The sequence below is a fragment of the Octodon degus genome, unplaced genomic scaffold (assembly GCF_000260255.1).
Source record: "Octodon degus isolate 3935 unplaced genomic scaffold, OctDeg1.0 scaffold00007, whole genome shotgun sequence".
Classification (NCBI taxonomy): Eukaryota; Metazoa; Chordata; class Mammalia; order Rodentia; family Octodontidae; genus Octodon; species Octodon degus.
The window spans coordinates 8015316-8029335 of NW_004524583.1; the positions used below are offsets into that span (position 1 = coordinate 8015316).

Sequence of the window (14020 nt, forward strand, 5' to 3'; positions counted from 1 at the left end):
AAATTTGGGACACTACTGAATTACATGACGTTACAGTATAAGTTCTCATATGTCCTGAGTCTTAATTGACCTGGAAGGCTAGGGCCAAAATGTTGGCTTTCCTTGCGGCCCTCCTTTTTCTCTAATTTTGGTCTGTAAACTCTTAGGTTGTTAACCCTAACCCTCCAGAAGAGAAGCTTATTGTTATTACCATACAACCTAGGCTGTTAAGCTTAACCTCACTATCAGTCTGAATATCAAACATCTTAGGTATAACACAGAACAGGTATTTTTCATCAAGTATTGATATGTTAAATTTTAAGTCCCTACAGACTATGATGAAAAAAAACTTTTTAAATTAGAATATATTTTAAAAATAGGCATAAATTATATAATTCTTATGTTTACATGTAAGTCCAGAAATCTAACCATATACAACCTTGAAGCAGGACAGTCCCACAACCTTTCTTTCCCTGTCTTCTGCCTTCATTCACCACCCCCTTCTTTTTGAACAATCATCTACCCGAGAGACAGCACAGCAGCAACTGGCATGTATGACAAGCAGCCCGTATTCAGAAGACCAGAATGACAGGCACTCCAAGCATGAACCTACTATTACAAATTGCCATTGTCAGTGCAGTTGCTTAGTTCACAGGTGTCAGTATATATAGTTAGTCAGGGTGAGAAACCTTCCAATTAACTGCTAGAATCAAAAATCTCTTTCACCTTTTAATTTTGAGACAGTCTCACCAAGTTGCCAAGGCAGGACTTGGACTGGCATTCTTCCTGCCTCTGCCTCCTCAGTGCTTGGATGCCAGGCTAGGCCACCATGCTAGGTTTCACAGCATCATTAATTTTTTTTTGTATTTTAAAGAAGGGTCTACAGGGTGTTCAGGGTCCCACTATTATGACTTGTAGTGATCTACCTGTTTACAGTCTCCCAAGGGCTGGGATTATAGGTGCACACCACCATGCCCAGTCTCAATTGCTGTTTCAGTGCGGGCCTGGGGATCAAATCCCCAGCCCCTACACCTGCTTGCAGGTACTTTAATACACTGAGCTATTTGGCCAGCCCTTCATAGCATCCTTAAGATAGACTTCAAAACCATATCATATAGAACTCACCAGAAAACCCAGAAGTTCTGAGAAGGAAGGAAAAAAAGAGAGGGCTCAGAATTCAACAAGGAATTAGGAGAAGAAGGAATTCAACTTCTACAAGCATAAAATACATGAAACTCCTGTACTGGGTTTACTTAATACTGCCAAGCTACCTGAAAGTTGTGACAGAAAGCTACAGTTGAGCCCAATCCTCTGCTCCTGCTATCTATCAGTCTTATTGCCTCTGCAGATCACTAAAGCCCACCACTCCTTAGTTTCCTTCTAGAGAAGATGGGAAGAACAGAGAACCAATCATCAGCAATCACTCCACTTTCATATATTTCATCTCAGCTACACAAGAAACACAACTATGAACCCACATGACAGATGAGAATGCCACAGCTTAGCGAGGAGAGGAAACTGACCTATATTCATATAAAGATACGAGATCCTGTATGTGAGTCCCAAAAAACACAGCCCACCCTGGTTAGAGAGGCAGTGTGGAGAGGGGAGCATGAGGCTTGTGGGTCTTGATCCTTGCTCTACCACTGATGAGTTCAGGGATCTTGGCAACTAACTTAACATCCTGGCACCCAGCAGCCTCCCTCTCCAAGATGGCGCTGTCCATATGTACTAGCCCTTACGTCACAGGGCAGAAGCACAGGCAGATTTCAACAGGTAGCTATCATGACGAGTGTCAGCACCGGGTACTGCAAGACCTGGCTTTCCCCAACCTTCTTCAGGGTTCTTTTCATTGTAATATTAATAACAATGATATCAACACTTGCCTTGGAAACTGTTGAAAAGCTGCTCTCCCTTCCCTTCCTAGCTAATCTAACACAAGTAAAGTCAGTCGATGCATCCATGAATGGCAGGCACCTCCCTGTCTCCCATAGAGTCCCTTTTAGCTCACAACTCCCACTGTGCTAGGATGAAGAGGAATTCTGCACTCACTTTCCAGAAAAGAGCACCTGATACGATTGCTCAGGCTGCTACAAATGTCCTCTCTGTTGCAGGGCTCCTGCCTTGATGTGTGAGGACATCCAAAGCAGGCCTGTAACATCAAAAGCCTGCTGTCATCTGAAAGCCTACAAACTACTGAGGTTTTGTCCCCAGAGGAGCTCTGTTACAAGAACTATCTTGCTAAAGGTCAGCACACAGAGTTACAAGCTGTAGGCAAAGATCATGTCTTTGTGAAATTTATAAAGGTCTCTGTTCTCACTTACAGCAACACAATGTGGTATTACTATGTTTCCTGAGAATACTGTGACACAGAGAGGATATCACCAGTCTACATCATTTCTGGCCTGATTAGAAACCAACCTTCATAAATGTGGGCAAAGAGCCAGCAAAATAGCTCAGCAGACTAAAGTGCCTTCACAGGCAAGCACAGGAAAGCTCAGGGACCACAGTTCAATCCCAGGCACCACATGCTGCACCAGCCTCGCCTCCAGGGTAGCTGAGCCAGCCAGAGTCTGGGCCTGGTAGAACACAGCTATAATCCCAGTGCTGGATAGGGTGAAAATAGGATTATTACCACTGAATCCTAGCTGCATAGTGAGACCTTGAAACAACCAAATACATAAAAAATAAAATAAAAAAATGATTGTGGGAAAAAATATTCTTGCATCCTTAATGATGTTAGCAGCCTTTTAATCCAAGAGCCTTGGGCATCTTTTTTCTCTAACTTGCCACAGCCAGCAGTTTGAGCTGTCAGAATCCAAGCTTATAAATGCCAGTCCTTTGCCAGGGCATAATTAATCTCTCTTTTGTAAATCAGTATCCTACTTTAAGTAAGAATAAACTAACACTTCTTGAGCTCTTACTATGTACATTAAATACATTAGTGTATTTAATCTTGCTTAAGCCTGCCAATCCCCATAAGGTGGTTGTATAGATCCTAGCTTTACAGAAAAAGGACCATAGTCTAGAGAAGGAAAGGAAACCTTAGAACTATGATCTGAATCCAGTTCTGCCTGATTCAATCCCTGTTATTTTCACCCCAGTACACATATTTTTGGAAAATAGATGCATTTTAATCTGTACCAATTGTTGAGATGCAAAAAAGTACCACTACATGCCCTTCTCATTCTGAATACTATTAACCATCTAAAATAAAGTGGATTTTCTTTGGGAGGGTGGTACCAAGGATTGAACTCAGAACCTTGCGCTTGCCAGGCAAACCTTCCACTGAGCTATTTCCTGAGCCCCTACAGTGGAAAAATTTTATACTCTCAGCATATAAATCAACTGTGCCCAACACTCTCAACTATGTAAGTCTAGAAGGACTAAAACCAAAAATCTCTGAAAAGACAAATACAAGGAAAATAAGTATGTTATGGAAATATAACAAAAAATGCAAAGTCTCAACGCAGAGAAAGATTATGCAGATCAAAGAAATAAAATGGCATACATTTTTTATATACAACAGAGGGTATTAAAGTAGCTGAAGAAATGATGTTTCGATCAGAAAGGGAATTGGTCAGCAACAGAAATGGAAAGAGGAGGAAGTGGAGAGAGAATCAGTGAGAGTGGCATTGGCAGGCTTTCCCTCTCCGTCGGAGACAGCGTCTTGGACAGAAGACTGAGGACCCCAGTGATCCTGGGAAAGATTGTACGATGCAGTAACAAAATATTGCAGAGGAGGAAAGTGACTCAAGATGACCTACACCTCTTTTTCTGATTCAAATCTTCTTAGAACAACTTTTTGACTCCAATTCAGCCTTTCTTCAAAACAGGGCAAGTACAAGTAAAGTATAAGAGTAAGTTATACTGACAGAACTCATGCCTCCAGAGAATTTGTTTCTTGTTGTGTATTTGTAAGAGGGCATCATGGTCTTATACATCAGTATCTTGGAGTGGGATGAACACTGAGTCCAGGCCTGGGAGGTGAAGCCACTCTGTGCTGATCAAGGCTGCAAATTAGCGCCAAGCTTCTGACACCACGAGGATGCTGGCCAGGCTGAACTCATGATGACGTCACCATGGCAGGGAGACCAAGGAGAGCTATGCAGTATCCCCGTTGTCCTTTCCTACTTGGTGCTATGTGCATCTCCATTCAGACTGAAGGGCTCTGTGTAGACACAACAGCCTACAAGAGCAGCAACAACCATGGAGAAGGGATTTGCCTGGTATCATGGAATAAGTGCATGAGTTGACAGTAAGACACTGAGCTCATTAATTAACATTTAGCTTTAGAAAAGTTACAGCCTCTGCAGGCCTGAAAGCGCAATAGAGAAAACAATACTGCCAAATAAAGCCCTTCAAGATTTGTTCTCTTTTAGTGAAGCTGCCGCATAAAAATGAATGAAAATTTTCCTTCTCTGTAAAGCAAAGCCACAGAACTGTTCTCAGGACTGTAGAAGGCCACCTGTCAGCTGAGTGACCGTGGACAAACCAAGCTACTTTGGAAGCATCTGTCACCTTGCTGTAAAGGAAAGTTTTTATCAGTTTTTACAGAGGCCCCCACAGTTCCAAGGATTTCACGCTGAACACCTAGGATTCCATCTTCAAGACCGAAGTGTTCTCGTCCATGCTAGGATTGCTGCAGCAGTCTTCTCTTTGCTTTGCCTGAATCCAGTAACATTCTCTCCAATCCTTGAGCCAGACAAATACGACCATGTCCTACCATTGCTGAAGAATGAATGTGTTGTCTTCAGAATAAGAATTTGAATTTCATACATCCCACTCAGCTCTCTTTCTTACTTTTTTTTTTTTTTTTTTTTTTTTTTTTTTTTTTTGCAGAACCGGGGATTGAACTCAGGCCCTTGCGCTTGCTAGGGAAGTGCTTATTCCACTGAGCCACCTCCCCGGCCCCCTCTTTCTTACTTTTGTGAGAAAACTCTCCTTTGTACACACTTCATTTTTATTGTACTTCACTATATCCAACCAAGGAGGGTTCCTGTAATGGCTTAGTGTATGACAAGAGCTCTCTTTTGGGCAGGTAAAGTTTCAATGACTATGAAATATCCAATTGGAAATGTCAAGTGAACAGTTAGTAAGGTGTCTGAGGCTACAGGACTAGAATTTGCTATAGGAAGCTCCAGGTTATAGGAACAGAATTTGCAGCTAGTCAAAGAGAGAGAAGTAGATCCCATGCAAGCTCCCTGGGAAGGAAATGAGGACAGCAAGTGTAACAGACTTGTGACAGAGGGGTGATTAAACATGAGCATCCAATGACATTAAACTATTTTTCCCAATTCATTAAAAATATGTAATTTAAACACTAGACAGTATAAGAGATTGTGGGAAGATTTGTTCCCCTTTCCATAAAAACTGTTATAAATAGGGTAGATAAATCAGCATATAACATTTTTTAAAGAGAAACTTAGGCTTTGAAAGGATAAAATATCTAAATTCAGAAGCTAGTATTTACATTCAAATATTTTTGAATGATGCTTCTAGTCTTCAGAATCATTGCCCTTCTGTCAGATAATAATGCAGGCCATAAAGTTTAATCCAAATAAAGAAGCAATTATCATTGATAATACAAGGGTTATTGGACTTCAAATAATGAATTGGTCAGGGGCAGTCCTTTGAGTTTATCTGACTAAGCTGTTTGTTTGCAAGAAGTAGAGAATGAAGGACTTATATTTAAAGAAGAGCACACATAACCTCTGAGTCTATATGCCTATCTTAGGCTATTACTATAATAAATTATTATGAAAAGGAGCTTAAACTTTCATTTACCTATACATTTTCATTACCTCCAAGATTGATAAGAATATTATTACCTAGTTAAATTGCCTATCTTTCATACTGGACATAATTCCACTCCTGTCAGATACTAGAAATTTGTGATCAATATGTCAGCCACACCCTGCCCAGATTTTCTCTTATCCCACATAGAAAATCTACCCCAAGTTGCAACAACCACGTCATATCTCAAATTATATACCTTCACCTAATAGATAGAGCCTTTAAATTTAATGTGCATAACTGAAGTTTATACTAAACAAGCTATTTATGCAACACGCATGTTGTAGGTGGTTTGGCTTCACCTTTTTCATAATCCTTACCTTGTGTAGTTCTTAATTGAATTTTCCCATTTTTCTGATTTAGTGCCTGATGTGAACTCTTGGGAGAAAACATTAAAACTGACAGAATACGACACAAAACAATTTATTGACTGATGGCATAACAGTCGTCTGACCATCTTCAGGGCTAAGGTCTGCAGGAAGCCTGAGTTCATGTGTGTATGTCACTTCCATGAAATCAAGCTTTCAAAAATGTTAGACTTCTATGTCATTCTGGATGAAGTCTTGGAAGTAAACAGCTGTGAGATGCCTTAAGTTCCAGTGGGAAGCCAGCTAAGAGAGAGACTTCTTCCAGGAAACAACTCAAGGAATCAATTAGCCTCACTGACAAATTAATTTGTTGAAATGAAGCTGCTACACCCTCAAGGGCCACCTGTGCCATTGTGGAGTTCAAAGAACTGGCTCAAGGTTCTTTGACATTTATATATCTCGATTTACAAAATATTTTACAGTTTGATCACTAGGCAGAGTAGAAAGCCTGTGGCAAGATGAAACCTCTTATATCAGTGAGAACCTATGTGAAGATCAAATTGGATGTAGATTATTTTTCAGAAAATATATCAGTGAAAGGGTACAAAGTTTCAGTTGTACAAAATGAATAAAGTCTTAGAGGTCCACTGTCTAGCATAGTGCCTGTAGTCAACAGCATTATTCTTAACATTTTGCTATTAAGAGAGATCTTATATTATATATTCCCACTGTAATAGAAAGTAATGAGGTCATAGAAAGTTCAGTTATTCTATAAGTAAGGTCAGTAGAAAATGGTCAGTTAGATGAAAAGAAACTAGTGCATACACTGACTTATGAACTAATTAAACTACGTAGTTATTTATGTTTAGGATTGTAAGAGAAACTGCAGGAAGAACATGAAAGTTAAAATAAAAAGTGATACATAAAATATCTTTCTACTGGGAGAAATTCCTAGGAGTGTACTAAGTTATCTGACATGCTGGGAAAACTTAGAAATGCAGAGTAACTAGTTTCCTTTCAACCTAGTTTCCAGAAACTTAGAAATGCAGAATAATTGCTTTCTGGCAGAGAAAGTGATTTTTTAAAAAATTCTACAAAGCCCTCTTCGCCCAAGTTATGCTTAGCCATGTAAGATCGAAACAAAGAAAGCACTTAGGCAACGCCACTTCCGGAATCCCCACACAGTGGATATCCGCCTAGAGCTTTTTTCTCATTATTATTTTCAATAAACAGCCTCCAGCTCTTTCCCATCTTGCAAGATTGTGGGTGAAAAAACTGAGAAGCCAAACACTGAAGAGAAGAAATCCAAAGCCAAAAAGCCTTCTGCCAGTGGTACTGGTAAGAAGGGTAAGGTGAAGGAAAAAAGGTCCAAGAAGGGGCAGCCCTACTACAGCCGAAATCCTGTCCTGGTTAGCAGAATTGGTAGATACTCCTGATCTACTATGTATTCCAGGAAGGATTTGTATAAGAGAAAGTACACAGCTGCTAGATCAAAGATTAAGAAGAAAAAGAAGGATACAGTTCCTGCTACGATCACAAAACCAGTCGGTAGGGACAAGAATGGAGGTACCCAGATGGTTAAGCTTTGAAAAATGCCTAGATACTACCCTACTGAAGATGTGCTCCAAAAGCTCTTGAGCCACGGCAAGAAACCCTTCAGTCAGCATGTGAGGAAACTTAGAGCTAGCATCACTCCTGGCATCATCTTGATCATTCTCACTGGGCGTCACAGAGGCAAGAGAGTGGTCTTCCTGAAGCAGTTGGCCAGTGGCTTGCTACTTGTGACTGGGCTTCTTAGCCTGAATCGTGTTCCTCTACAAAGAACACATCAGAAATTTGTCATTGCTGCCTCTACAAAAATTGATGTCAGCAAAGTGAAAATCCCCAAACAGCTCACTGACGCTTACTTCAAGAAGCAGCTGTGGAACCCCAGACACCAGGAGGGTGAGATCTTCAACACTGAAAAACAGAGACACCAGATTTCAGAACAGGACAAGGTGGAGCAGAAAGCAGTGCATTCACTGATTTTAGCAAAAATTAAAACTGTTCCTCAGCTCCAGAGCTAACTCTGATCTGTTTTTGCTCTGACAAATGAAATTTATACTCATAAATTAGTGTTCTAAATTTCTTACTAAGAACCTAATTAACTGATACATTTTTAAAAATAAAAAAGTAAAATAAGGTCTCCTAAGTCCCTCATTTTGTTCTCCATTTCATTTTTTGACTTTATGAGATAACAGGCTCAGATTTTATGCAAAATTAACTGCTTCGCTGCCTAACAGAAAACTAATAAGATGAGGAGAAACTTTTGGAGATGATAAATAACAGTGATGATCTGAAGGATGTGTAATTACCTCCAAGCTCTTGCTTAATATATGTTTGCAATGTACAGTATACAGCTCTCATATGTTAATCATATCTTAATTAGGTGGCCTAAATAAAAGAAGAAAAGAGGGGCTCAGGAAATAGCTCAGCATTCTAAGCACCTGCCTGGCAAGCACAAGGACCTGGGTTCTATCCCTGGTACCACAGGCCCTACCAGCCCTGCCATGCCAGTCACCAAAACTGGGCATGGTGATGAATGCCTGCAATCCCAGTGCTGGGGAGGCTGAAACAGGAGGATCATTAGGAGTCCAAGCCATATAGTGAGATCCTGTACCAATAAATAAATAAGTAAAACAAAATTCAAAAAAATAATAAAAGAAGAGAAGACTTTTGGGGAAGCCATAATAATTTTTGAGCTACTTATTTTGATCATTTGATCTTTCACTTGTATCAGATTGTCATTCTTAGTTTCTTTGGCTGAAAACAAATAAATAAACAAACCATCAAAACCCCCATAATTATCAATGCCTTTTATTGAGCTGAAGAGGTCACTCCTTTATTATCTTCATGTTTGTTGTTGACTAGATTGGAACAGAGGCACATGAAGATGACTAGGAAAATTCTACCCTAAAATTTCTCCACATGAATGGAATGTCGATTCTTGGTTCCTTCTGGAGAAAACTGCACCCCAAAAGAAGGTCACTATCTTCCCCTGATCCTGCCATGAGCCCTACTAATTGATAACTGCAACTTCTAAGCTGGCAAGGGAGAAGAATTCTCACAACAGCTCTGTACAGACTTCGCAAGGAGCCACCATGATCACAGCCTTGGCACCAGGGTGACACTGTAGGGAGGTGATGAAGTCTTTGAGAGGTGGCACCCACCTGGAGGCCATTAGCTCACTGAGTCCTTGGCAGTTCTTGTGATTCCTAACAGTCCTCTCAGTGGTTGTGACCAAGCCTGATCTCTTCCATCTTCTTTGCTTCTGTCTGGAGATGGGACCACTCACTCTGACACATGCTTCCAAAGTTTACCTGCTACTTGAAACGTCTTCAGCAGAATCTGAGACCACAGCTTTGAACTTCCAAAACTGCAGGATGCATGAGTCTTTTCTTGTTATAAACCCTTCAATGACAGCTTCTTCTGGGGTATACATAAGTTCACTACCCTGGCTCTAAGCTGAAGAACACACTTGCCAGTTAGCCAGAGTGGTCACCTGACAAAAACTAACTTTGTTGTTGTAGTCTTAACTTGTGAGTTTCCTATGTAAAATAGGACCTACAGTTATTTCACTGAAACACATATTCAAATAAATAAAAAAATTTATACAATTACCAAAATGGTATAACACTGAAATGTTAGGATTAACCACAAAAGTCATAAAAAGGAAAACATTAATTTGAAATATAAAATACAGTCTTGAGGAAGAAAATTATCACAGCTGGTAAGGGGTAACAACAAGTAAGAATGGAGCTGTATATTTTGACTCTGTTTCTTGGAAGCTGATGGGCAAGGAAAAGCTGGGTAATTGTTAGGTCTTCTTTATCCATGGAGAAGAGAGTGGGAGGCAACTGAAATTTTCCTCAGGAGCTTCGCATGAAGGACAGAGATGTGCAGAACAGTATGGCAGCATTAGGGTTAATATATGTAAAGATTCCATGTCAATTAAAGAGCTCTCCTATATGTTGAAAGGGTAACACTGGCCTTAGTGGGGAACTTGGGAAAGCTTTCTAGAGTTTTACTACCAGTTGACAGAATCAAGAGGGCCGGTATGTTGAGAAGTGTGAAGGTAGAAAGAAAGAGAAAGGTAAGAAAATAAACTCCTCATCACGACTGTTACAAAAGATGAAGGGCTGTCTGGGTGCTTGATTCATAACACATCAAGTGAAGTTCACAACAGGAAGTAGTTTAACAATCAAGCAGCATTACTGTCCCACAGAGCCCCCAAACCATACAGCCTCTCTTGGAACACAAGTCCAAAAACCTACCCAAGCTAGAACTCGGGTCCAGAGATGAAGGTAGAACTCACAGTGGAAAGTGGAATAAAATATAAGCGACTGCCCAGGGGCTTCTTTTGGACAACAAAACTATTTGCATAAAAACACATACCTGCCCACGTCTACACCCAAAGTGAGAAACTCCAGGACAGCAAAGATAGGCATAGAGAGGACCTCACCAAAGAAAGGTAGCTGCCAGCCACTAGTCACTGACATATTCTGTTTTCCCCTCTTCTTTCCTAATAGATCTGCTCTCAAACAATCTCAACTGCTGCCCAGCCATGGAGGGCAAAGTGTTATTGGCCCAAACCAGGCCCTGTAGTTGCATCCCTTCCTCTATGGTTGATTTTAGGTGGGCAGAGTGACTCACAAAGTTTTCTTGGAAGGATTACTTAAGCCTCTGTGGACAATTAAGTTTTGAGGTTGTTTGAGAGTTTTGCACTGTTTCACATTTGTGTTTTCCTCTTTGGCCTGGTACAAGGGCACAGTGCTTGGGTGTGTGGAGGCCACAATACACTTACAAGATCATGAAACTGAGAGGAAAACCTTTGTAGATGGAGGGAAAAACACAATGACTCCCCTAATGACATTGTTGGACTCTGTTGCAAATGCTTCACCACATCACTCAGAACTAGTTGGCAGCAAGGAAGTACTCCTGTTTGTCTAAGCTTCTATTCTTGGATTATTCTACTGTTTTAGTGGTGGCACTGCTATTCGACACAGGAGGAAAGCAGAGAACGAAAGGTCCCTGGTAGAGAGAAAACAAGGAAGAGGAGCAAGACCTACTGTGTTACCACAGATGAACAGAAGAAGTGGGAATTTGGAATACAGCATTTCTAACCGGAAGTGGAGCCTGGGGTGGTGAGAAGAGGTTTGCCATGCAGTGCATGCTCAGGCAGTGGGATGGAGGAAGCCCAGTTAGCATGTCATGGCTGTGGCTGTGCCCACTTTAATCTATGTTCCCAGGCACCAGAGTGCACACTTTGTGGCTACCATCTTCCCATTCCTTCCATGGCCTGTTATTCTGTGAGGGTTGTGAGGTCATTTCAGATTCCACTCCCCATTCTGCCCTACTCACCACTCTTGCCTGCATCTTCCTTATCTGACAGGAGAATCTAGCTCTAGCTCTGGTTTAAAAGCCCCTTTAGAATGTCAAAATAAGAAATAAAATAAAACATACACAAAACAAAGGACAAAGGAGAAAACCATAAGGGAAGAGGAAGAACGAGGCAGGGAGTGTTTCTCTTGACCTGTGTCCTTCCAGTCTCCTTTTCTGTGCTCGGGCCTCTTCTCTAAAATCAGGCAGGGCAGTAAACAGAACAAAAGAAATGTCTTGTGGCTGATTGCTTAAAGCTGCTTGGCAGATGTTGCTGTCTCTCCAAGGTGAGGGGCAGCAACACCAGAAGGCAGGCAAGGAAGGACATCACCTGGCCAGGGCTGGAGTATGACAGAGTGCTAGAAGGAGTAAAGGTGACATTTCCACAGGGCCTGGCATTCCCATCCCCTAGGCTCAGAGTATGTGTGTGTGTGGGGGGGGTGGAAGCACCAGGCTCTTCCCTCCACACATGAGCTAATGTTTCAGGGCACTGCTTTGGGCTCATCAGCTCCTCCATTTCATCCTTTGCACTTGACTTCCACCTCCACTGATGCCAAGACTCACCTTCCAGTAGCCTTTGCATTATTCCCTGTGATTAGCATGACGCACAGCACAAAACAGATGCTCAATAAGTCATGAGTGAATAAAAGTCTATCTGGGGAGTCAGCGAGTGCTACACCAGCACTAGCTATGAGGTTGTTACTGTTGTCACTGTTGTGCTGGTGCTGGTGGTGACAGATGGAAAAGAACCATTCCCCCATGAATCTTCACACTTTAAAAATGAAGACAACCATTAGCACCTTTAGGCAAATGCTGAGTCATGACTGCTGTTGGTCCTGTTCGCTTCTCTAGTATAGGATGTTTCCCCTACTCCCCTGCAGGTATAGACAGGTCAGAGCAATCCTCAGACTGTCGGGAGAGGGAGGGTCAGCAGCAGGGAGGGGACATCTGCCACTCCTCAGTCACTGCTACACACCACTCATCCTCTCCTCTCCCTGCAGACTGCTCACCAGTCCCTAAGCAGCTTTTTTTATTTTAATAATTTTATTGAGAAAGAAGTAGCAATGAGATAGTTTCAAAACAGATTAGTAGTACAGTTACAATAATTAATATGTTGCATATTGTTGTCTTTGTAGCAGTTATTACTAGTACAAGATGCAGACATGCTATCTTGTCTAAACACTATTAGTTCAAAACCTTATTGAACTAAGAGAAAATAGCTGTATATTTATGCTATCATGTATACACATAAATATTTTTCCACTACAAAATGGCCCATTTATATCCCCTTTTTGTTTACTTTTGTCAGAGATGTGTACTCCATAAGCAGCTTCTAAGGACTGCTTGATAATGTCCCCCTACCTCAAGGGACACACACTGCTCTTGAATGGGAAGAGTTTCAGTGATTAAACCAACAACTGTTGTTTATAGCTAAGACTAGATTTCTGAAATTAAATTTGAAGTGTGCCTGTTCCTGCCCCCCTTTACTGCTGCTTCCTGGTAAATTCTTTTCCTCCTCTTCCTGGAGGTATGAGGAAAGAGCTGGGTCTAGCTGTAGCTCTGGGTCTCTAGCCCCTACCTTCAGGGCAAAGAAAGGCTCCCACCTTTTTGCAGAGCAAACACAGTGGCTGGGCAGCCCTGCTGTGAGGGCTGAGGCGAGGCTGTGCTGATTTTGGAGGGCTCATTCCAGGGTGCGCACTAAGGCACTGCGGTGCCAAGGCTATCAGGATTTCCCACAGTGTATAAGGAACCCATGCGTCCATCCCCAGGTGCCAACAGGGCTCTTCAGCTTCCAGATTCCAAACCCCTCCAGCATATCTCGGCAACCTGCACAGGGAAATTAAAAACCTGGACCCGGCCACTTCTTAGTTTTATGTGTCTTAATACTTCATGGAATGAACTGGATCTTAAGTACACAGACAGGCAGTAGGGAAGTGGACAAGAGAAATATTCACCTTTATATCCTCAGCATAAAGCACTGTCATAGACACCTCCTGAAGAGACAAGGGAAAGAGAGGGAGGCCAAGGAAGGAAAGGGGACCTATCAACCAGAAAACTTTACACCAAAGCATGAAGTTAATGGGCCCTGCAGCCTACCAGCCACCACTGTCTCCTGGAATGATAAAATGTGTGTGCAACCAACAGGCACACCCACAACCCCCAGCGGCACAACACAGCAATGCCCGTGCCCTCCCATCTTTCTTCTCTCTCTTAGTTTTCGCAAGAGTATTTATCTACCATCCTGTCTGTCTGCCTGCCTGTCTAGCTAGTAGCTAGCTATGGGTATTTTAAAAATGTCTTCTGCCAATTTTCTTCTATTTTTCACTATATTTTAAACTCCAAGGATGAATGCAGATTTGTCTTCCTTTTGAACATTTCTGTCTCTGGCACCTAGAAGAACGGCAGGCACACGGGAGGTGCTTAAATTAGTGAGTGAAGAAACATACGAGTGCATGAAGGAGTGGCAGAAACTATTACAGACAACTAAGTAAGGTAGAAATACTCTCAATGGTCAGCTA

General features: G+C 41.7%; 2 protein-coding genes across 3 annotated transcripts in view; one reads left to right on the top strand and one right to left on the bottom strand.

Annotated features, from left to right (window-relative positions):
* Positions 1–14020, bottom strand: part of Nrxn3 (neurexin 3) — a 1645001-nt gene that overhangs the window by 1135778 nt on the left and 495203 nt on the right. The gene's annotated exons all lie outside the window — the stretch shown is intronic.
* LOC105743449 (60S ribosomal protein L6-like) lies at positions 7676–8149 on the top strand. The gene has a single exon (XM_023702159.1). The coding sequence runs from the start codon at positions 7676–7678 to the stop codon at positions 8147–8149; it is 474 nt and encodes a 157-aa protein (XP_023557927.1).